This window comes from Oreochromis niloticus, linkage group LG18 (genome assembly GCF_001858045.2).
Source record: "Oreochromis niloticus isolate F11D_XX linkage group LG18, O_niloticus_UMD_NMBU, whole genome shotgun sequence".
Classification (NCBI taxonomy): domain Eukaryota; kingdom Metazoa; phylum Chordata; class Actinopteri; order Cichliformes; family Cichlidae; genus Oreochromis; species Oreochromis niloticus.
In genome coordinates this window covers 15133402-15159046 of record NC_031982.2, presented here as the reverse complement: position 1 = coordinate 15159046, position 25645 = coordinate 15133402, and the positions used below count along the sequence as shown (strand labels likewise).

The 25645-nt window shown below is 41.8% G+C and overlaps 1 protein-coding gene across 1 annotated transcript; it reads right to left on the bottom strand.

Annotated features, from left to right (window-relative positions):
- Positions 1-37: 37 nt before the first annotated feature.
- On the bottom strand, positions 38-19900 carry nyap2b (neuronal tyrosine-phosphorylated phosphoinositide-3-kinase adaptor 2b). The gene is made up of 7 exons (XM_005476265.4): positions 18973-19900; positions 16440-16641; positions 12465-12781; positions 8410-9483; positions 3395-4684; positions 3197-3300; positions 38-2374 (listed from the first exon to the last, which is right to left on the bottom strand). The coding sequence occupies exons 2-7, from the start codon at positions 16616-16618 to the stop codon at positions 2081-2083; spliced, it is 3258 nt and encodes a 1085-aa protein (XP_005476322.1). The 5' UTR covers positions 16619-16641; positions 18973-19900; the 3' UTR covers positions 38-2080.
- Positions 19901-25645: the final 5745 nt, after the last annotated feature.

Below are 25645 nucleotides of genomic sequence, written 5' to 3'. Positions count from 1 at the left end.
ATAAAATTTTAAGAAAAAGAAGCATTTTGACAGGATGCAGATTTTCCATAGCAGGTTTCGAGTCCATATTTATTTATTTCTCTCAACAGAACCCAAGTGACAATCAGAATACAGTACTTTATTCCTCAAACATGTTTTTTCCTTTTCTTTTTTTTTATTACGCAAAACAAGAGAACACTCAGTGCAATAAGACAGAGGACTGACGGTGCGGTGCTCTCTCTACCTTTTCACAGTGCACGTTTATACACACAAAAAGATTGTACATCATCATCATTGTTACATTTCCAACCTTCACCCACCAACATCATGAGGGCAAAGTGAATGTCTTAAGACAATCATTTTTTAAACTAGCAACTTGCATACAGTGTAGCCTGGCACACACACTCATAAACACACGCACACACACGCGCACAGCTCTCTCCCTCGCACGCATACTGGTACCAACGAAGGTTTCTGAATCGTTGATTCTCATAGAAAGGGGGTACTGCACTTGCACTTTAGGGGCTGTTGTTAAACCCATACTATTTTGGCAATGTTGACATTGCCTTTTAATGTGCAAAAGAGAACCAACTGAATTCATGCAAATAAGAGGTTGAGGTAGAGGGAGAGAGCAGGGGGAGATGAATGTGTATGTAACCAGCCTGATTTAATGTGAAGGAAGATGAGAGTTAGTGCAGTTTACTTATTTTTTCGTAGCCTCACAGAATTGCAGGCCCTTGTGCAACCCCTCCCCGTCATTTTTGACAGCTTAGAGCTGTTGTCATGTGATAGGTCCTTCAATAATTTGATCTCTAAAATGGTTGCCAGCCATTGAATTGGATTGGAAACATTGTCAGAGACACCCAAATATAGATGACTGATGTCACACACCCAGCCATTCTCCTGAGGCTTTACCTTTCAGCCAATAAATGAAAACTTACATGGCACAACTCACTATTCCTAACAATTTCAAAAAATATATATAAGCATAAACTTGAAAGTTACTTCTTAAGCAAGTGCATATGGCTATTATAATCTGCAGTGAAATTAAGAAATCTTCTAAAAGCTCAGGTGTTGATTGTACGGGCTGGTCGTTGGCGTCAAGTATTTACACTGTCACGGTGCTTTGCAGTGTGCATGGCAATGTAAAGATGCTGGTACTCGCCAGCTATTGCCACTAATCCCATTTTAAATAACCAAGCATCCAAAGTGCAACCACACCCATATCTCGCTTTTACAGGCTTTGGCTGGTCTTGGAAAATGATCCTGTTTATAATGTATGTTCTAATTTGCTACCTCCCCTCCCCGCCCTCATAGTGTATTTTAGAATACAGCAAAAAACATTACACACTATCTCTGTCCTCTACAAATGCCAGCCAACAGGCTTTCCTGCGAAACAGCTTTAAAAGGCTTTGACGTAGTGACCACACAGTTTCTCACTGTTAAATACAAACTGAAGCACAAGTAGTTTCCTGTTTCTGTTCTAGGACCAGCTGTTGTACATTCTAGAACATCCTGGACCAGGCATGGAGAGACCTGGAATCTAAAGCACGGCGACGTAAACTCCCCAACTTACAATACAACAGTGAAAATGTAAAGTATATATAGACAGAATTAAATAGTCCATTCATTTTAGTGCTTTTAAGCACAAACAAAAAAAAGCGCTTGGCATAAGAAAATTATGCAACTACAGTACAAGTATCGATAGATTATGTTTTCAAATGTAAAATAACCTGAACAAAAATAACATAAAAACAAATATTAGATTGCATCTACATCTACTATACATAATTTAAGTTGCCTTTTGATCCCCATCATCTCATTTAGAAAATATCTATTCATCATCAAATATCTACTCTACTAATTACATTACAGGAGTCCAGTCACAGGAAATAGAAAAATATCAAATATCACCAGTGATGATAAGAAACATGACAACCTGAACAAGCAGAAATATTGCTGTGGTAACCACCATTGTCCTTTGACATCAGTGAGCATCATCCCTGTTGTCCTCTCAGCGGCTGCCCTGAAGCCTGTGATGTTTTAGGGGGGAGAGGGAGTGGGTAACTGTGGGTTATGTGTTCGAAATGCCTTGTAAGTGTCAGATGGCGGTATCCCAGAATACCGTTGTCTGGGTGGGGTATGGAGGAGGACGGATCTTCTTGGTCCCGCCGTTTTTTCCCCAGCTTGGGAGAGCAGATGCATTTTCCTGCTTGCACTGACTTCGTTCCTGGTGTCTGTCCTCATTCCTGTCTGGCAGAGGAGGAGGAGGCCTCTCCAGAGATCTCTGCAAGTGTGGATGCTGTCTGGAACGGATTTCCATGCATAGGGTGCGTTTCCTCTCGATTTGCTCTAGCATAGTGGTGTCTCCACATATCCATGGCATCTGGGGCATCTGAGGAACACATTTAACATACCACGTGAAATAAATACAAATGAACTCTTTCTAGAATTTCTTTTTGATGTCATTCACAATTGACTAAGTGATCATATAACACAAAAAATGAATTCAGGGGCGGATGGGTGTGGTTTTTGATTTGATTTGGTGTAACCCAGCGTCTCACCAGTACTGATCATTTTTAATGGAGAGAATGGTAAACCCATTTATCTGTTCCCGGCTTTAGGCAATAAAAGAAAAAAAAATAGAAAAATGATTTTAACAAAAATCATGTTCACCAAATTGCTGCGCTAGGAGCACCCTTACTCATGAACTTCATCCTACATTATGACTTAATAAATCAGTTTAAAAAAAATACAGTTGATATATCTGGCAGAAGATGAAGAGTTAAACATAATGTAGATCTCGCTGAAAGTTGTGAAACCTGCTGTGTATTTCTCTTCACTGTCTTTGCAAACAATTTACATTTTTTTAAAATAAATCTTCAGTTGTATCTATTATGTTTTAATAAACTGAAGATTTTTCACATTACTAATGAAAATTGCCTAATTAACCAGTGTTATTAATTAGTATTTTGTCAAATAGCTAACTAGTCAGTCAATTGAGTAGTCACTTAATTTGAATTGTTGAGATAAAAGACCATAGATTTTGAATCCCCACACCAGTTTGAAGGCCAATGAGAACAAAATGTCTTTAAAAAGTCCAAACTGTTCCATAACAGACTAAGAAAGAAGTTTTCAGGACCTATAAAAAACTGACACTTCAGGTAAAGATACAGACAAAACAAAACAAAAGAAAGAACGAACCAGATGTGCATACCTGACTTTGATGTGTCTCTGTTGCCCTCCTTTGTGGAGTTCCCACTGGCGAAGGATTAGCAGGTTTAGACGGTGAGCGGGCATACTTAGATGCTGCTTTCAGATCTACAAAGGAATAAAAAAATCACATATAGTATGCCATTTGAATAGTTATATGCATTGTCTAATGCCGCCTTAAAATTTAGGTCCTAACACTCACCATTTCCTGTTCCCGTGGTCATCGGTGGGCTACCTGATGACCTTCCGTGGTGAGTGGGTGTTGTTGTTGATGAATGCTGTCCTGATATTGTGCTGCCATTCCTCTCTTGTGCTTTTGACTGGTCTGTGTTGTAATTTGCTCTGTTATCTCGTCGGGGGGTGCCATCTGATCTGTATCCTCGTTCCTTATTATCACACCTGTATTCCATTGATGAAGGGCTCTTGGTGCTCTTGATGTCAAAATGATGATGCTCTGAGCCATTCAAACTTCTGTCTTTGCTGTCCCGCCTCACTTCAAGGCCAGTTCTGCTCAGATCTTTGCTGTCCTGCCTGGGTAAAGGAGGAGGAGGAAGATCTCCACTATTGTGGCAGCTTCGATCTCTCCCCTCATACCTGGATTCGGAGTTGGAACCAACTCTGTCCCTGCTGTTGCTGCTTCTGGATGCTTCTTGTCGGGGAAGGATCTCTGGTGGCTGATCTATTCTACCTTCATATTTGTGCTCCGTGTCATTCCTTTCTCTCTCTTTGCTCTCCTGTTGGGGTAACAAATCAGGACGGTGGTCTTTGCTATCATGCCTGTATTCTGGTCCGGTTCTAACCCTGTCTTTGCTCTCTTGTCGGGAAAGAAGCTCAGGGGGCCTATCTCTGCTTTCGTGCTTTGAGTCCACACCATTTCTGGCTCGCTCTTTGCTATCCTGTCGGGGTAAGAGTTCAGGTGGCTGATCCAGTCTCTCTCTGCTTTCATGTCTGTAGTCTACAGGATTTCTTGCCCTTTCCTTGCTGTCTTGCCTTGGTAACAGCTCAGGTGGCTGATCAAGCAGTCTGTCTCTGTCTTTGCTCTCCTGTCTTAGCAAAGACTCCATTCCATGTCCCCCACTTCGATCTTTACTGTCTCTCCTTGGTAATAGGTCACCATTGCTAATCCCTCTGTCCTTGGAGTCTCTTCTTATCAAAGGGATTGTTTCAATGGAGCTGCTGCCCCTATCTTTGGAGTCCCGCCTCACAGGGATGGACTCTGCATTGCTGCAGGCCTGGTCCCTGCTATCCCTGCGAACAAGCTGTGCATCTACATTGCTACAAGTACGGTCTTTACTATTTCGTCTGTGGGGCAAAGGTTCTGCATTGCTGCTCCCTCTCTCTTTGTCTTTTTCTCTGTCTTTGTCTCTGTCTTTTCTATGTGAAGACTCTTTACTGTGACGCTCCTTGGATTCACGCTTGGACTCCTTGCTGTGACTGTGACGTTCCTTGCCTTCTCGCTTTGACTCACTGTGAGACTTACTTTTGGACTCAGCTGCCAAAGAAAAGGGGGGTAAAAATAAAAAACACATAATTAGGTGAATCAATAGATATTCAGTTTTTGATGTACCTATCAAAATAAACTGGATTGAAAAACACACACAAATAATAACAATAATAAATATAATAAACAGTGGGACAAACTGTGAGTATCATCAGAATCAGACTTGTTACTGCAATGCAAACAATTATCCACTAGGTGTCCCTTACTGCCCATGTGTGAAGCTGTGGTAGGAGTTGTAAACCTCTGGAGTTGAAACAAAATGATTGATAGCCATATATATATATATATATGTATATGTATATATATATATATATATATATATATATATATATATATATATATATATATATATATATATATATGTATGTATATATATATATATATATATATATATATATGTATGTATGTATATATATATATATATACAGTGGTGTGAAAATTGTTTGCCACCTTCCTGATTTCCTATTTTTTTAACGTTTGTCACACTTAAACATTTCAGATCACCCCAAAAATTTAAATATTAGACAAAGATAACACAAGCAAAGACAAAATGCAGTTTTTAAATGGTGTTTATTATTTAGGGGAAAAAAATCCAAACCTACATGGCCCTGCTTGAAAAAAATGATTGCCCCTTCCTGTTATAAGATAAATTAACTGTGGTGTATCACATCTTTGGAAAGATGAGTTCAATGTCTCTAGCCAGTTTCTCTAGGCCTGATTACTACTGTGCCTGTTCTCAATCAAGAAATCGCTTACATAGAACCTGCCTGACAAAGTGGAGTAGACCAAAACATCCTCAAAAGTCAGACATCATGCTGCGGTCCAAGGAAATTCAGGAAGAAATAAAAGACAATGTAACTGAGATCTATCAGTCTGGAAAAGTTTATAAAGACATTTCTAAAGCTGTGGGACTGCAGTGAACCACAGTGGGTAACTGGCCACCCAAAATTACCCCAAAAGTGCAGCAACAACTTATCCAAGAGGTCACAAAAGAGCACAGAACAACATCCACAGAAGTGCAGGCCTCACTTGCTTCAGTTAGGATCAGTGTTCATGAATCCACCATAAGAAAGAGACTGGGTAAAAATGGCCTGCATGGCAGAGTTCTATGACAAAAGCAACTGCTGAGCAAAAGGAACACAAAGGCTGCTCTTAGTTTTGCCGGAAAACATCTTAATGAAACCCAAGTCTTTTGGTAAAATACTCTGTGGACCCACAAAACAAAAGTTGAACTTTTTGCAAGGTGTGTATCTCATTACATCTGGCAGCAAGACAATGAAACACACCAGCCAGTCCACTTATGAATGGCTTAAGAAAAACAAAATGAAGACTTTGGCGTGATCTAGTCAAAGTCCTGAAACCTGAATCCAACTGAGATGCTGTGGCACGACCCTAAAAAGGTGGTTCATGCTCTCAAACCCTCCAGTGTGGCTGAATTATAACAATTCTGGAAAGATGAGTGGGCCAAAATTCCTCTGCAGCGCTTTAAAAGAATCATTGCCAGTTATCACAAATACTTGATTGTACTTGTTGCTACTAAGGGTGGCCCAACCAGTTATTATGTTTAGGGGAAAATCACTTTTTCAAGCAGGGCCATGTAGGTTTCGATTTTTGTCCTCTTAAAAATAAACAACTTCATTTAGAAACTTCATTTTATCATTTTTTTGATGATCTTAAACATTTAAGTGTGATCAACATACAAAAAAATAGGAATTTAGGAAAGGGGCAAAAACGTTATATATATATGTATATATATATATATACATATATATATATATGCATGACTGATTTCCATATAGGTCGTGTCTCTGGATGGTTTCCGTACAAGCTTTAACTTACAATACATTATGGAAGCATCCCCTGTCATGCCTGCATGCGTCATATGTGCAGTTTCATGCAGATGTGTGTATGGGGGGGGGAGAGTAAAAGAGAGCAAGTGTGGTGATTAACCAGTTGGTAAGTGGGTCAGGGTAGCTGTTGCTGCCCCTGTTGCCTTAGAAAGGGAAAGAACAAAATGATCCTCCATTCCTTCATAACCTTCATGTTCACAACACACAACATATTAGTGTTATGTGACATTTGCACTAACTAAACCAAAAATCTCACTGATGAGAAATCAAAGGGTAATCCTCGCACCTAAATGCAGTATCTAACTAAAAGCACTTTATTCAGCAGCTAATAATGCCAATCTCTGGAATAAGCAAAAAATATATACGAGTCTGGTACATGCATGAACACGTATATCAAAATGGCAAGAAATCACAAATTCTCTCAGCGTCCACCGTCCCCATCTGCACAGCTGCTCCAGCTGCCCGATTGGCTTACGTATGTGTGTGCTGATTGGACAGAAAAGGGAATCTGAAATCCTGTGATCAGGTGTAGGATAGAGTTCAGAGGCATAATATCTCTATCAGGAGCATGCATTGTAGTCTGACGTGCCCTGAGCTGTGATTGGCTGCATTACCCACGGGGAGGGAATCTGCAAATAAGAAACAGGGATTTCTCCTCCTTCCACTGTTGCTATGTTGTAGTTGCTAAGAGCACTGAGTAAGGATGGATGTGTGGATTCTTTGTAGTTTTTTTTCATGATTTACGATGTATGCATAAATGCTGTGTTTGGTGGTATTTACATTACAGAAAACTGTTAAGCTGTTAAATTGTTGTTAAATTCTTTCAGATTGTGAAACTCGGGTATGAGGAGAGTTATGTGAAGTTGAGGGTTAAACAGCATGTCATCTTCACTGTATATGATTACGTACTCCATCTGACTTTGTTACTGACCCTTCTCAAGTAAAGTACGACATGCCTCTACAAAATGAATCTAAGCTTCAAGAATTTGTGAATCATCCTGTTCTGTTTTTGGTACAGTTTAAATAGTAAGCACATTGGGTTTCACAATATTCAAGTTTAAAACCTCTATTTTAACAGAAAAATAAAGGTTGCAATATGCTTGAGAATGAGAAGGCCAATTTGTGACTGACTGATAATGCTGCTGGCACCAGACTCAGAAATATTTTCTGCTTTTATATCTTTCTTCTTTCGTAAATTAAATTTGTGCAGCAAGGGGTTTGTTTTCCTACCCGACCACACATATTTTGGCAGCGTCTTCCTGACTGTGGCATAATATCTGTATTTAAATGTTGATGTTTACATATTTAAAAGTAATGCTGCCTGATGGCCTAATGCCATGAGTTGGTTTGAGAGACCTACGGCCCGCTTTAGTCTCTAATCCTCTCAGATTAAATCATACGATCTGTATCAGACTTGGCTTGGCAGGTCTAGATTAAACAAACGCAAACTGCAAAGTGCCCTGCAAACATCGTGCTGTGAAAGCGATGCATTAAATGCACAAACTCGTGACTTTGCAGGATCAAACTTGTTAACTCTAAATGTGGACTGATTAAGGAATTAAAAAGTGTTTATTTATGTTTGCTGCCAGGTTTACTGCCGCTAAATCACTTTAAACTAACACAGTGCACATTGCCCAGTGACACACTTCTGTGTTACCTCTGCTCTTTAGTTCCTACTTTCTAGTGCTGCTTTCTAACTAAATCTGTCATTCTCGTGAAACAAATGTGTGTACAGTAGACAGGGTAGAAAAACTGTTCAATGGGCATGTGTTTGCAAACTATCTACACTCATATGGAAACCAGAAAGTTTGCAATACTTTGAATTAGTATCTTTTTGTAACTACATTTCATAATTGTAAGACTTACTTTCTCCAGGCTCCTTGGATTTTCTTCCACTGGAATTTTTCTTTAGCATATTCCTGCCTGTCGTAAACAGGTTGGTTAGTTCATCCAGAGGGCTGGTGGGTGTCCGTGAGCGGCCTGTTGATACATTTTGCATAGACCCATGAAGTCGTCCGACACCATCTTGAGGTGGCGAGCCTTTTCCGTGCGGTGTAGCAGAAGCACTTCGGGGCAGACCCCCAGGGAATGGCATCGGAGCATCAAAAGGAGGTGTACGCATGAGGCTGAGAGGGGTGAGACAGCGACCCATGCTGACTGGCGATGGACAAGCAGAGTGGCTACGCTGATAGGATGATGAGGAGGAGGATTTATAAAGGGTACAGGGCAGAGGAGGCGCAGAGGAGCGTCCAGAGACAGTGAGAGTTGGGGTGGCTGTGAGCTCCCTACGGATGTGTGCGGAGGAGGGTGGCTCGGTGGAAGAGGTGGGAGATTTGCTGTACGACTGGTTCTCCAGCATGGGCAATTTGGCTACATCTAAAGGGGTGAGGGGAGACTCATCTGAGTTAGGCGAGCACTGGGCAGGCGCTGGTGGGAACACCAACAGTGGAGGTCGATGAGTGAGTAAATTGGGGAAGGGTGCAGGAATGTCACAGAGTGGAATGTTTCGAGGTGTGGAGCAGCGGCTGAGAGGCTCGGGTTCATAGGGTGCCGGGGTAGGGCAAGCAGAACGACAACCTACAGGGTCGGTGCGGTACTCCATGTCATCCAGAGCTGGGTACTTCATCTCCTCGTACACAGACTCATCTGGCTCCTCATCCTCACTCTTCAAGGGTTCTCGCGTTCCAACATCAATCCCACCCATCTCTATATAGACAGGTTCATCTTCACAGTCATCAGTAGGGCTTTCATCACTTTGAGGAGGTGATGGGTTGCATTCGTTTGGGGAAGTGACATGGTGGAGGGGTTTGGAGGGGCAAACCCCACTGCCTCCATGGCTCTTAATGTAGGACTCATCGAAGGAAACACTCAGTTGTGTGTTGGGGTTCCTCTTGGGTTTGGGTGGCGGCACCCTCCTACAGTCCTCACTGCATCCCTGAACTGCTCAAAAAGAGAGAGAAAGAAAGTCTAAGATCTAATTTGTTGAGGTATAAGTCAAATAATTATAGAGTCATATATAATAGAGTACTGAATTGGGTGAAATTCAAGTTTTTGTAATCTATTTGTCATTAATTATTAATGTGGGTCAGTTGTAGGTCTATATGTGCTGCTGAGCGCAATATCTTGAGTCAGATATGTGGGAATAGTTGAGGCATATACATGTTTCTAGGTCACATATATGGCAGCATGTGAGTGTACTATCTGGGTCACACACACTGTTGAGCTTCTTTCTGATAGTGGTGACGTAGCTTTGCAGTGCGAATCTCTTTAGATGTGGTGCGGAGAGGCATTTGTACAGCTAGTACTGTAAAATACACTGCGGTACCACTACAGTAGCTTACAGAGGGTAGCCATAGCTCTATGCTACCAACTTGCTCTGAGTCTATTTCTAGGCCAAATACTGAGATGTTTAGATAGAAGTGTCCCTCACACTGGCAGGTAGTGGGAGATGAATGTGGTTAAGAGCTGGAGTATCTCTAAAATTTTTAAAACTGCAAATTTTATACCTTAAATAATTCATGTGGCAGATGGCCGAGACACACTCCTAGTTCCAGTAACCGTATGACTCACCACCCTTACTCCATGCATACAGGCGCACAAACACACACTAAAGATGCCGACACATTAAGAGAGAGGAATTAGGAGTGATATGTACCTATTTCACAGCTCACACTGAAGTATATCCCTATAGGTTTTTAATGTACTTTGTTTTTTTGTTTTTTGTTTTTTGGGGGGGGGTTAGGAAAAAATTGGATACAGTGTATTGCACGTTGATAAAAATGTCTTATAATATTATTTGAGAAAAAAATGAATTCAGTGTTAGGTTTATGATCCAGTGCAAGAACCAAAAGACTACAAATTAAAACAAAACATCCAATTTTGTTCTGCTTGTTGCATGCTATACATTTAGTCACGATCATATATATAAACTAATTTGAACAGAGGATGCTTGGGTCTTTTGGACTGGTGTTCTCTCCTAATTAACACTTGCTAATAATGTGCTAATACAAGATTTGGTTAAGCGCAAATGTGTTTTGGCATGTGCTTCTTCCGACTATAATACTGAGATTCCTGCATATGCTCCTCTCCTGCCTTTGTGTGGGCATGTGCATGCATGTGTATATATGTGCGTGCAGTAATGGGCACATAATGATGTTCTTCTTCCTCGTTTCCACAGCAGCAAATTACATTACTACACTAGCAGGTTTCCATGGTTAATGCTGAGATCTGTTTCAGCATGGATGATGAATCCACCCCTTCAAAACATTGCTCTCCTTTCTCTTCTCCTCTCTCCACTGCTCCCTCTACCCCACCTCCCCCTTGCAGCGGATGTGTTTACCCGCAGCACCCTCCCCCCTCCCACTCCTCCTGGGGAAAACGAATCTAGGTCAATCGCTCCTCCTGAATGAATTCTACTCTGACAAGCTCCTCCCCTTCCCACTAAAGCGCCAGCTACAGAGCACGCAACCCTCCCCTCAGCCAGGGACACCCCCACACTCTCAATTTGATTGGCTCAGAAGCCTTAGTTTTCAGCATCTCTGGAACCTCATTGGCCCAAGCTGCTCAGTGATGCTGGGATTGGCTGGGCTGCAGGGGGTCTTGTTTCTGTGAGATGGTTGCCGTGGTGCCCAGGAAGATCTGTGCGCACATAGTGATCCCCACCAATCTGAGCCAGGCAGGGTGACTCCCTAAACATCACGTTGGCAGCGAAGCATCCAAACTGGAATGGAGTCAATGCTTCCTGCAAACTCTAAATCTTTTTGTTATTAATGCAACCTGAAAACTCTATCTTATGCTATCAGTTTAACTTTGCAAAATGCATTTATTGTGATATTTTTTTTCCCTGAGACAGTACTGTGCAGCTTGCATTTGTTGCAAGACAAACTGTTTTGGGATAATAATGTTCAGTTAAATTACTCTAAACTGGTCTTACATTGACACAAGGCATATTTGAAGAGGAGTTTTAAGCACTGAACTGAGTTTTAGAACTGTCAAAGCAGTTGATGCATGGGAACAGCTTCAATTACTAAAAATGTGGCAATAACCTTCTATAAGCAGCACTATTATTACTCTGCTGAGCTGAAACCTACTATGCTGAGCAAGAGATGGAGTTTGTATATAGAGCAACACCTGATGATTACATGCACAAGGATAAATAATCCCAACGTGCTCCAAAGATCTTATCATACACTTCAAGGTTCTTGAAATATAGTGAAAAATGAAGCAAGCAGGATAACACGTGATAAACTGGGGTACTTTTTCTCCAAAGCCTAAAGACATGAGAAAAGACACACACACACATTCACATGCATTATAAGTGACTACTTCCATCTCTGTCTCTACATGGTAGTACTCACACATGCAACCTGATTTATCTGTTGGGAAGCAGAAATTTTGAAACTACCATTTGCTAATTTGATAACGAGAAAAAAAGGAGTATGAGAATGAAAACTCAAACAAAGGTACAACTTATACCAAACTTCTTAATCTTTCTTTGGTATTATAATGGTATTCTCAATTTCTATGGCCTGTTCATTTTGCGGTATGTTATTAAATGCATGCTAGAGTAGGTCAGCCCTCACGAAATGGAAAACCATGACCATCAGAACATATTGCAGCACAGATCTCTTTAAATATTCATTTATTATTATACATGTGCTTCAGGCTGTCATGTTTGCAATGTTGTTTAGCATAGCCAAAATATGGATACATATGATATATAATACTTTAATCACAGTTCAATCCCCTATTGTATTAACACCCTTCATCTTATATCAGTTTACACCTATGGTAGGTCAGTGAAAAGCATACACTGAATAGTTAAATGTCATGTCATTGTGAGAGAAGCAATGTTGAAGAGGGCCCTGCAGTTCAGCTATATATAGTGCATCAGTCTTGTGTGAAGTGCCACCTCCACTCACCGTCACATCTCTCCCCGCGGCAGGTGGACATGGGACTGTGGTCCACCGCCTCAGACGACATGCTCAGCTTGGTGGCTGGGTCTCTCCTGGGCTTAGGCGGGGGCTGCTTCCTAGAAGTTGGACTTCCCACTTCCTCCTCTCCTCCACCCCCAGTGTTCCCACCACCGACCGAGTGCAGGGACTGGGAGCGTACTGAGAAGCCCTGCCCACAGGCGATAGGGTGCAGGTGGGGCACGGGCATGCGTTCCTGGGGGTCTGGCATGGTATTTAAGCCCATACGCAAGTGCTTGCCCTCAGTTGCTATCTCCTCACCCGATCTGAAACAGCGAAAGAGGAAAGACAAAGAGAAGGGTTAAGAGATCAGAATGAATAAATGTGGAATGCAAAGAATAAAAAAGATAAAGACACAGAAATACAGACATTCGACAATCCAACACATTACCATCAAACGTCTTTCATTTGATCGTATGCGCACGTAGGTATGTGTATTTCATTGTGTGCAGGTGGTCAAAATGACAAGAGCACTAAGTTAACAATAACAGATGTGTTAGTGCCATTGACAGGATGGCTTCTTTCAGGGCAAAGCATTGATTTGAATTTAACCCTGGATATGACTGATAACCCTCACACAAGCACACACAATCAATCCCTTTAAACAGATGATTGGCCTGAATGGAGTGTTAATGATGTCTGAGTGTTGTGCAATAATGGCGTAACGGGAAGTGTGTGCTTGAGTGTAAATGGGTGAATAAATGAGTTCAAGATCTAACTGTGTTTTACCATCATATTAAAGAGAGAGCAGAACTAAGCTTCATTTCAGAGATTTATCTGTTTGAAAAATCTCACATTTGCATGTGTGATATTGTCAACCATGCATGTTGGTATGGATGTATGTGGGGGTGACCCCTCAGCTTGTTACTTTGCTGACTGTGACTCCCTCTCTGGCCAGCTGCTGAACAGAAGGTGCTCAGTGGGTTGGGTTTATTGGTCAGGGGCTTAACTTTGCCTAGCAACAGGGTACCCATAGAAACCAGACACAAAACCAGCTGCCACTGCACAACAATAATAAAGCACACGTGCACGCCATAAGCACATGATAACCGCAGCAGGGTTTGTTTTAATAGGATACTGCTGATATAAGTTAAAAAAAAAAGGGACCTGCAGAAACATGTAGAGGCACAGAATGAACAAGCACAGAAGTTAAAAATTATAAGTTTATGTAAATAACTATAAATACTATAAAATATTATAAACAATAATGTATATATATATATATATATATATATATATATATATATATATATATACATGTATACATGTATACATATATATACATACAAACATACATATGTCTGGAAAAAAACATCAATGAAGAAATTATAAGTTCTTTATCAACAAGATTCAGCCACAGGTGTCAGCAGCAAAGCATTAACAATGTCTTACATGTTTTGGGCATGCATCTGCTGTGACGTGCACTTTTATATACATGGGTTGGTAGTGTGGGGGTGGCTGGGTGTGACTGGAGTACTGGTGACTGGGTTATTTATAGGATATTTGCCCAGTGATTGGCTAGAGGACAGACCACAGGTGCAGTAGGCGCAGTTGGGGTTGATTTGTTTTTGAGCAGCTCTGGTTGTCTCACTGTGACACCGTGGGATGGCAAAAGAAGGCACCCCCCCAAAAAACCCAAACAAACAAACAACCCCCCCTCAAAAAAACCCCCAAACACTTACTAAATGACATACTGAGAAATAAGGAAGGAAAAAACGTCTGTTTGTGTCTGCATGCACGTGTGCACAAAGGGCAGGGCAGTCGTTGGGAATTTGCATGCATATGCAAACATAAGTAAATGCATGTGCATCTGTGTGCATGTGTGTGCATGAATGTGGGATAAGGGTCGTTTTGAAGACTCTTTGACATTTAAATGGATTTGTGTGTCTGTGACTCTGTGGATAACTTTTTTCCCTCTGATGAAATACAATAAAAGAAAACCAGAGTGAGAGTGTGCTAGGCAGGAAGGCCCGCCTCACTCAAACCAAACGTGCTGATTTGATTGGCCTATGGCTGCTCCAGCTGTTACCAGGCAGAACCCACCTCCTGCAACTGAGCTCACACTTAATCTCTCTTTAACATTTTTTCCCCCATTTTCCCCCCAACTCTAAAACACACTTGTTCTAACAAGCTCTTTTTTCCTTCACACGATCACACTGTCAGTTTGCTCTTTCCAACCCTTTCTCATAAACTAATATATTCCCTTTTCCGGTTGTTCATGCCCATGCACGCATATAGTACGCAGCATGCACACACAAATTCTCACACTCTCACAGTCATTCACTTACTGTAAAAAAATGGGTCGTCTCATTGACCTACTTATAGGTCTCATAAAAAATCCAACTATTTTTTGTCTCTTTCTCCAGTGACTGTGAATTAATGTTTTAGGTTTGGCAACACCTAAAAGAAAGTGAACAGCGGATGGCACCTTCCTCAGACGTCACCCTGTCCCATTCACCAAAGTTACTGTACAGGACTGCATAACAATGAGGACAATGAGATCTTGCTGGTAGGTTAAAAATAGAGGCAAAGAAAGATTTCTGAATTTTCTCTAAAAGTGCCACTTTGTTTTTCTAATGCCAGCGGTGTAAAGTTTGAGCTTTGATCATGCAAGTGATGTGCCATTTGCATATCCAGTCATACTGGGAGCCAAAAAAAGAGACAGAGCTCTTTGGAGATGCATGGACCATTGAGAGAAGCATGACAGGGATCAAAGTGTTCCTGTATAAATAGGTTAAAAAGCCACATCTGGTCAGATATAAATGCTCAACTCCCCAAAAGCACCTTAATTATTTGATGAGCTGCTAAAATTGCCATCAGCTGCTAAAATACTTTGAGCCAGACAGACTTAGAGCAAGCAAAATTATTTTTAGAATGCTTGAGAACACTGGAAAGCATAAATTACAAGTACCCAGTGTACACTCATGCTTCTTTCTGTCCTATATTACAGCAAACTTTAGATGAAATTGATAGATTAGACATCATTCTAAGACCTAATGAAAAATCATACTACTCAGTATGATGCCTGATGGATATAGAGTTTCTTTTATGTCATGGCTATAAAGATCTGCTCTCCGTTTTTGGGGATTGCAAATGTCCATGTTGTCACCAACAACTTTCAAAATCCCTCCAAATACCCTGGTATCATCTCCTAATAATCTAACACCCAGTGGTTCTCTAACACCCAGCAAGCAGGATTTTTCCACGCGCTAGGCACATGTTTACAGCGTGTGCCTCTTATTTAGTGAAGTTTCAGTGGCACCATGCTCAGTGGCACTGCTCTAAAGACTTATTCATTACAATGTACAAAAAACAGTGCAGTCAGACATGCAAGCGTTCATAAGGCTGGTTAGAACCCTCCTCTCACACACACACACAGACACACACATGTCCATGTTTCCAGATGGTTTTTAAATAAAGGTGTTTCGAAACACTCACATCATCAGCCTAATTCCCACCCTCACTTCCTAACTTCCTGGGTGTTTTACTGTCCTGGCCCACCTCATTCCTTCTTAATTGTAAAAGCTTGCCATCTCAAAAATAGAGCAGTGATGACCTCCATACAAGGACAAGTCCCAAATAAGTCTAAAAGTGAAAAATTAATTATCCTCCATAGATCACGGAGTGCACTGATCCACACTTGTAAACTCCATAACATAGCAAATTAACAAACCCTCTGGCTACTTGTCCCAATTTCCTCATCCTTAAGCACGGGATACCCGAAGGCAAAGTGGTTTGGGCTCATACCACACGGGTCCAAATGCCCTTGAGCATCAAGTCCCCTGTTTCAATATCCAGCTGGCTGGACCATTTGTTGCATGTCATGCGCCCCCTCTCTTTTCCCATATTCCCTGCTTTAAATGTAGTCAAAACATACTATTGAGGTTTTCATATTTGCAAACACTTTACTTGTGTTCATCCTACCTCCTTATGGCTTCCTCCTGTTTTCTCTTCTTCTCGTTTTTTTCCTTCAGGAATATCTTGTTTCTCTCATTCCTGGCGTGGTCCAAGTTCTGAGCTACCAGGCCGTTGTAGGCTCTCAGGCCATTCTCCTCAACATATTGGAAAAAGCTGAGAGTTTCCTCCTCTTTGGAGCTCATCATTCTTCAAGTATTTCCACTGCATTCTGGGGGGCATATAAGACATATCAGTCATAATTATTCTTCTAGAAGGGTCACAAAAAACAAGAGTGGGCCAGTCATGAGAAAAGATGGATTTCACAGGCCACACGTTAGTGCCACATGTTGAGTATATGTGACATTGCTGTTGATTTTGAATATGTCTGAATGTTGCTGTAGAGTTGGTGGTGGGCTTTGCATCATGTCTGTGTCCAGAAGAGTATTTTCCCTGGAGGTTTGCAACACTTTTTCTACTGTTCACTCTGCACACAGATGCACACACGCACACACAAAAAAACACACGCACATGCAAACATATACAAAAGCTCATGTGCACATGGAAAGAGCTAAGACTCACTATTTAGCAACAATTACTCATAACCTTCTGCTTCAGTGTGGAACAGTAGCGGCTGCTCATTTTCTCAGTTGTGTTTGCACATTTTCTGGCTGAAATTACTGGCTTTAACCAAGCGAGTGTGTGAATGAGACTGAAAAAGGGCTTTCATCTTCTGCAGTCATAATAAGGCCTGGACTCGGAAAGCATAAAACTCCTGAAAGCAATCAGATCAGCACAAATGAAACAAAACTATGATGCATGCTTTTACATTTACAAATATCATCAATCTTGTCTCTTAAATCCTCAAATACTCTCTTCTTGAGTTCTGCCTTTTGAGTCGGTGATAACATTAATGTTCTTAATGAAAAAAGTGAGAAGACGCCTTCTCTGTGAAATGTCGACACTTATGTAGTTACTCAGTGATTCACTCCTAGACGGTAATTAGTTTATAAAAGCAATCGTTTGCAGCCACTTAAAGTCGAGGCACAGAACGAAGCAGTTAATGATGCGATTCAGTCTGCATGCATGTTCACTTGGCTGAAAACAAGTGCAACCGCATGTAACGCAGTACATACAATGTGCAACGGCCAAATGTGAATTTCGAGAGGGCAGTGGCGGAAGAGAAAGACAGAGCATGCTTTTATGTAGGTCAGTGTTTTCAGATCAACCTAAGACTCATGCTTGTTTACGTGTGAGACAGGCACTGAGTGTGAGCTTGCATGGGGAGGGGGAGGGGGAGGGGGCTTGTGATATCTCGATATATGTTTGCATGTGCATGTGTGTGCGTGTAGAGAGGCAAGGGCAGCAAGGGGGGTCTTGGAGGGCAGCCAAATGGAGATTGCATGGCCAACTCAGAGGCTGGCCATTGTCTGGCCATCCCTCAGCATCCTTCTACCTCTTGTCGGTCTATGACTATGAATATGTCCAACATGTGGGCTAGGTCAGTGGGTTTATCTGCCAGTTCCACTCCCCATGATGCATCTCAAAACTGTTTTGCATAGGCTTTTACAGGCAAGATGAGAGGACTGATAAGAGCCAAAAGACAGGATCAGGATCTCAAGAGCAAAGTTCAAACTAGGGCAAGGATGCCTGGTGTCAAGTGGTGCAGAGATGTTTTCTCCTGATAATCGGGTTTTATCACTAATGCACAGGCACAGTGTAACACCTACAGCTGCACAAATACCCTTTTTTTTTTAAAATCACAGTTGCTGAGGGAAAACGAAGCACACCAGTTAGAGGTACGGCAATGGGAAGGCACAGTTCAAACAGTGTTTGAGCTGAATTAAGCCTGCCTGCCTAATCCCTGTAAGCCTGCAGCAGCACTCTGCACTGGAATCAGCTTGTTTATCACAGTGTTTTTACCAACCAAACCTTTCTCATTGGATTGTCCTCCCTCAACTCACTGATACAAAAAGCTATTATTAATTTTTCATCTCCATAAAACCTGTCAGTTCAGTGAACATTTTCATTTTCTTTTTTTTAAAGCAAAGCTTGTTTTGCTCAGTGCCTTGCTCAGTGACATGATGCATTCTCTCTCTCTCTTTTTCTGTCTTGCCCCTTCTACCTCCATTTGCCCTAGGTGACATAGGCTGCAACAGTTGGAACACAGAGGTGCACTTTGCTTTAAATGATAGTGGCACACCATTTCTGTTTCCAAGCAACCATGTCACAGGAGAAGGCCAGCATGGATATTCTAGAGACACACTGTCAAGAAAGATTGCAAGGGCAAGAATCTGGTGACAACATGCATGGGTACTTGTGTATGCATATACACACACGCACACACACAGACACACACAATCATTCTAGGACCAAGTTAAAGCTAGTGTTTACTTGATGCAACACTTGGCATGTCTTTACACTTGATGGATTTTTATAGGCACTTGAGAAGGGTGCACAGTATGACATGTGTAGCATTAGACAAGCAGGCATTTTTTCTCAGTGCTTTGTGGGTTTGTAGGTCAGTGCTGTGGATAAAAAAAGTGTTCTGATGCATACTTACAATAGGGTTGTGTCCTTACTGGTTTGTGGACCAATGCGAGGTCTGTCTTCCCCTGACAAGTCCACTGTACACTAATGAACTCTGAGCTATGCTGGAGCACCAGTGCACTATTCCACTTAAAGCCACATAGACTTCCATCCATTGTATGGTCCAACTGATTGGCCAGCTAGAAAGACTGCCTGTGACCCAGGATAAGGCTGGTGCCAGAAGGGAGCCGGGCCATTGGGTACCCGGCCCAGTGCTCCCTTCCCTGGGCAAAAAAGGGAGATGCGTCCGCTCCAATCCAGATGTTTCCACAGTTCAAGCCAGATGGCAGCTTCACTTCTTCAAACATCTGCACATGCTAAAGATGGAAGGAAGACGCAGCATAGCAGCTGACCGCACCCGCATACATCACGCAAATGCACACTAACACACTCACACGCTCTGACATGAAGCTCCCACTTGCAGTTACAGACCAGGCACTCAAAGTCTTTCTAATTTCCAGAATGTCTTTCCTTCTGCTTTAACATGTCAAAGTGCTGCCCGGGTAAAAGGAATCCTTATCCACAGTGCCCTCAAGGTTGAGACCGAGGTAGAGCAAAGTGATGTGCATTTCCAGGTAAGGCATTCCCTTCCTGCTCCCTCCGTCCCGCTTAGACAGATAGGTCTGCACGCTCACACTGTGCTTAAGCAGATGACACTGGGCTTCCCAACTATAGATCACAACAAGAAGAACACGCCCACTGCCTACTGTAGCCACCTTCCACTAGAGCGTCATCCTCTCTCCCTCTCTCGCTCCTTTTCCTACACTTCTTTTTTTCTCTTGTGTGCTTTTCAACTCATCTTCAAAAGCACTCATACCCCAGCCTCTTTTTGCAGTTAGTCATTTTTATTCTCTCGTCTTGTGTGCCTCGCCTGCCTTCCCTTAGCGACTGGGCTGTAACTGAATCCTCAGTGTTTTTCTGCTTTCAGCACCACGGAGAGCTCTCTCTGTCAGGGGGCGAAGGCGGGGGGTGGAGGGTTGAGTGGGTGGGCACATTCAAAGGGGGCCAAGTGGAAAGAAGGGAGGAGGGATGGGGGGGGTGGGGTGGGGGGGCTGAGTGGGAGGAGTCACCAGGTTGCCAGGGTGTGACCTCATTAGACACAACCTCCTCTCCCCCTGGCAACCGATGCGATTCCCCTCCCTGCTCCCCCTTCCTCCCTCCCCTCTCTCTCTCACAGCTCGTAAACAACACCAAGACATACACACACACATAAAAAAAAAAAACACTTGCGGTGAATTCTACTGTGTTGCTTTCAAGTTCATTCATTACATGTACAGTAGTCAAAACAAAGAGTAATAAATGCATGCAGGGAAGAAACAAAAAAAAAAGAGAGAAAACAACAATACTTTTTCATTTCTAAAGCACACACACATTGACCTGCTGATGCAAATTTAAAATATGTTTTGCATAGAAAAACAAAACAAGCAATCCAGTGCAGAGACTTGTTCCCAGTGGCCACAAAAGATGAACGGGATGAAAACAAGGACAGAGTTGAGCCTGAGTTGCATGTTTGTTGGCGGGTGGAGGCGGGGGGTGCTGCTACTGTGGCTGTTGTGCACCCCCGCTTGACTGTCTGGGGGATAAGTATTGGTTTCAGTAGCGCTGTCAGTTGTTTCAGTGGTGAGAAAGCCTGGTATATGGTGCAGAATCGGGGGTTAAGGGAGGGTGAGCTGTTCGGGTTGGTGGGTAGGTTGATGGTGGGGGGGCTGGGTTTGCTTGGATGGATTAACACCATCGACACAAAAGGATTAGCGAGCAGAGATCTGTTGTTTTCGTCAAACCTTCCCTCCATTTCTCTTAACCCCACCACCACAAGCTTGGCCAGGTTGTGTTTTATATTTTGTTGGGGGTAAAAAAAAGGGAGGTTGGAGGCAACAAAATGATTTTTTCACAAACATGTGATGGTCAGGTTAGGGAGGAAGGGAAGGCTTAAAAAAAGGCCGGCAATGTAACTGGTGAGTCCACCACGCTGTGCTGTGCTGACCTGCATTTGATTATCAAATTAGGCATTTGTTTTTAAGTTAATAAAGGAAAAGAAAATCAGGGCGAAATGCACTCACTTAAAACACACTTTTAGATAAATCATGCCGCATGTCCCAAATAGACAACTGCTATGCCCTCACTTAGATAAAAATCAGCTGTCGAAAGGTAGACACCCCTTTTTCCTGACTGTTGAGAGGGATGTGGTCGACTGATCATGCACAAAGCAAGTTGCTCTATCCAGCGTACGCACACATAAACATGCACATATACAAAAAGGTCACTCTGACCTTAGTGCATGGTCTGTGTGTACTTCTCAAAAGAAGTATTTAGATCCTATCGGAGCTCAGTGAACACAGACTGTATGGAAATCTAATGGGTGAATGGGTTAAACAAATTTTTCCACCACGTGCGCAGGAGTACTTTGTTTTGTGAACAGTGGAGGACACTCCCTCTGGGACAGAATGGAGGGTGAAACAGGATACAATTCCTCTAACTTTTCAGTTCACGCACGCTTACAGACACACAATGACTTGCATAAAAATGCATTAAGAATGCCTAAATAGATGCTTAAAAGCAAGTTTTACTGAATTGAAATGAAGTAATGTGGTTAGATTGTGATAATGAATATGTTATTTTTGCACTGTGGAAATAAAGAAAACAATTTAAAGCTTTTGGTGTGGTTATGCTGATGTCTAGATTCCATATTCATCTCTCTTAATTTAATTTTCTCTTAACACCTTATTTTTTCAATCATTGCAAGACTAAATATAAGGTTACATTTACATGAGCTTAAAGTTGCTTAGGATCAGTGGCAGCTGCTGTATGCTAAATTTTGAGGGGAAAAAAAGCTAATTAAACTAAAACAGAATTTTAAATGTGACAATAACAAAGTCAATAAATATTTCCAGTGGACACAATGCATTTTTACCCCTATTTAGTGAACAATAGATGTCCTTTGTTTGTTGTTGTTGTCAATTTAGCGCTTAGACTACATCCTCCTCATTTAGTATCAAGCCAATAAAATGCAGTCAGTCATTCAGATTCAAGTCACTTGTAAAGTACATAACCTTGCCAGTTCATGTGTGCAGCGAGACATTAATGACTGTACAAACAGAGACCAATGTGCCCTGCAGCAGATGCCTGGTACTCAGTTCAATCATGCTTGTAATGATGTTGCATTGATTCAGTGCTGTAACAGGCTAATGAAGAGTCTATAAAAACCATTATGCCAATCAATTAAATGTCACTGAGGAAACAGAATCATTTTAATCCTTTCCAGTGATTTATTAGGTGCTGTTTCTTTCTATCTGAAGCTAGAAAATGATTTCTACTTCTCAACGGTGCGTGAGGCAGCATTCATATGCTTAAAAGGGCCCGTGATGCTTTGTGGCATTCTCTGTATTCTGTCTGCTCTGGAAGTGCCATGAAGGTGATGCTGAAGAAGGCAGTGAGACAGTGGCACTAAAGATGTCAGACTTTCATTAAAGATGCAGCATGGCTTACTTCCATTCCTCACATCTCTAAGAGAGAAATAGAGCATAAGCTTCATGCTCTGACCAGCAATCTGCAGACATCTGACCACTCCCAAATGGAGGAGAAACAGAAAATAACAGAGTAAATGTCAGTGTTTTATATAGTCTTAAAGACTTGCATGTCTTATACTATGATTTAATAGTGTGAATTTGATTAATTATTATTATAAAGTTGCATTCGAAGAAAAAGGAAAAGAGGCGACTTCCATAAGTAAAAGTGTTTTTTTTATATAAATGTCTTAACATAACTGTTTATTATAGGAGTAAATACTGTATTCTGTTTTTTACATACGGCCTTGATCCATATGTGCATACAATAATAATATACCCTAACCCTAACCCATCTCCGAACACAATATACTTTATTTAGAAATGTTAAAATGCTTTTTTAGTTTGAAAGTTGTTTAAAAAAAAAAGTCTTCATCAACCTTCTTAACACTAACACAACAATTATCTGCACTTCCTCCCTCTGGAGATGTCAAGCTGAGGCATGTCTCTAACGACCACCCTCCGCACTTCCCGCTGTTCCACCAAGACAGAGAGGTGAAAATAAGAGACTGGAGACTGTAATCTCTCAAACAGGCGGTTGAGGGCTCCAATCTTGGGGGTTTAGCCCCCTGTAAGCCCCTTAAATCCCCAGTTTAGAGGGCCAGGACTGATGGGCTAAAGCCCCCACAGACGGTGTACTAGCTGCTGGTCTCAGACACAGCATGAGGACAAATGACAAACATAATTGCTGCAGCTTCCTCATCGTTTCACAAAGTCATAAGACAGAACTGAGTTCAACTGGATCAGATACATCACAGTTTTTAACACGACATGATTTGGTTAGGTTTCTAGTTACGGTGCACTGTACATACTAGAACATATTGTTCTTCTGTAATCACCAGCTGATGTTGTTTATCATGTCTGTCTCATCCTAAAATGACTGTGAGAATACCAGAGGTGACAGATGACTCACTGCTCACAGCTGTGTTAGAATACAGGAGATTATTTCAGTTCAGATGTTTGTTTTTTTCAAAACACACGATCGAAAATGAAAAAAAGAACAAAACATGGTATTCTCGTGCCTCCAGTTGAGCTTTTTGTTATACTGTGATACATGTTTGTAGAGAAAACCTGCGGGTAAATGGGGACTGAATGTCATCTGAAAGAGGACAAGTTAGGTGACTGGCGCCATCTGCTGTAAAAATAGTAGAAACTCATTTCTTACCTTTTCCCAACAGCCTTTGCACTCTACATACAGGGAGTGCAGAATTATTAGGCAAGTTGTATTTTTGAGGAATAATTTTATTATTGAACAACAACCATGTTCTCAATGAACCCAAAAAACTCATTAATATCAAAGCTGAATGTTTTTGGAAGGAGTTTTTAGTTTTAGCTATTTTAGGGGGATATCTGTGTGTGCAGGTGACTATTACTGTGCATAATTATTAGGCAACTTAACAAAAAACAAATATATACCCATTTCAATTATTTATTTTTACCAGTGAAACCAATATAACATCTCCACATTCACAAATATACATTTCTGACATTCAAAAACAAAACAAAAACAAATCAGCGACCAATATAGCCACCTTTCTTTGCAAGGACAGTCAAAAGCCTGCCATCCATGGATTCTGTCAGTGTTTTGATCTGTTCACCATCAACATTGCGTGCAGCAGCAACCACAGCCTCCCAGACACTGTTCAGAGAGGTGTACTGTTTTCCCTCCTTGTAAATCTCACATTTGATGATGGACCACAGGTTCTCAATGGGGTTCAGATCAGGTGAACAAGGAGGCCATGTCATTAGTTTTTCTTCTTTTATACCCTTTCTTGCCAGCCACGCTGTGGAGTACTTGGACGCGTGTGATGGAGCATTGTCCTGCATGAAAATCATGTTTTTCTTGAAGGATGCAGACTTCTTCCTGTACCACTGCTTGAAGAAGGTGTCTTCCAGAAACTGGCAGTAGGACTGGGAGTTGAGCTTGACTCCATCCTCAACCCGAGAAGGCCCCACAAGCTCATCTTTGATGATACCAGCCCAAACCAGTACTCCACCTTGCTGGCGTCTGAGTCGGACTGGAGCTCTCTGCCCTTTACCAATCCAGCCACGGGCCCATCCATCTGGCCCATCAAGACTCACTCTCATTTCATCAGTCCATAAAACCTTAGAAAAATCAGTCTTGAGGTATTTCTTGGCCCAGTCTTGACGTTTCAGCTTGTGTGTCTTGTTCAGTGGTGGTCATCTTTCAGCCTTTCTTACCTTGGCCATGTCTCTGAGTATTGCACACCTTGTGCTTTTGGGCACTCCAGTGATGTTGCAGCTCTGAAATATGGCCAAACTGGTGGCAAGTGGCATCTTGGCAGCTGCACGCTTGACTTTTCTCAGTTCATGGGCAGTTATTTTGCGCCTTGGTTTTTCCACACGCTTCTTGCGACCCTGTTGACTATTTTGAATGAAACGCTTGATTGTTCGATGATCACGCTTCAGAAGCTTTGCAATTTTAAGACTGCTGCATCCCTCTGCAAGATATCTCACTATTTTTGACTTTTCTGAGCCTGTCAAGTCCTTCTTTTGACCCATTTTGCCAAAGGAAAGGAAGTTGCCTAATAATTATGCACACCTGATATAGGGTGTTGATGTCATTAGACCACACCCCTTCTCATTACAGAGATGCACATCACCTAATATGCTTAATTGGTAGTAGGCTTTCGAGCCTATACAGCTTGGAGTAAGACAACATGCATGAAGAGGATGATGTGGACAAAATACTCATTTGCCTAATAATTCTGCACTCCCTGTATCTTTGTCTATCTGTGTGTAAACATCAGTGGCCAAATGTGTGTGAGTGCATAGGTGGGGAAATATTCATCTCTCACCTTTCTTCTTCTTCAGCCTTCATTACGTTAGCTTAGCAACACCTGTGTAGTGTAGTGTATGGTCCAAGCCCTAGTTTGCTTATAATCATAGCAGTCATAGCTGTCAATTTCTGTAAATAATGGCAGATTTTCCCACAGTTCCCGCCCCCAAATCTTCTACCTCGCTTGTTTTATTATAAGACTGCGCTACTTGCTAGCATCCTTACAAAAACAGAGCTAGTCGTGTTTGTTAGCTAGCTTGAACAGGTGTTTGAGCAGTTTAGTA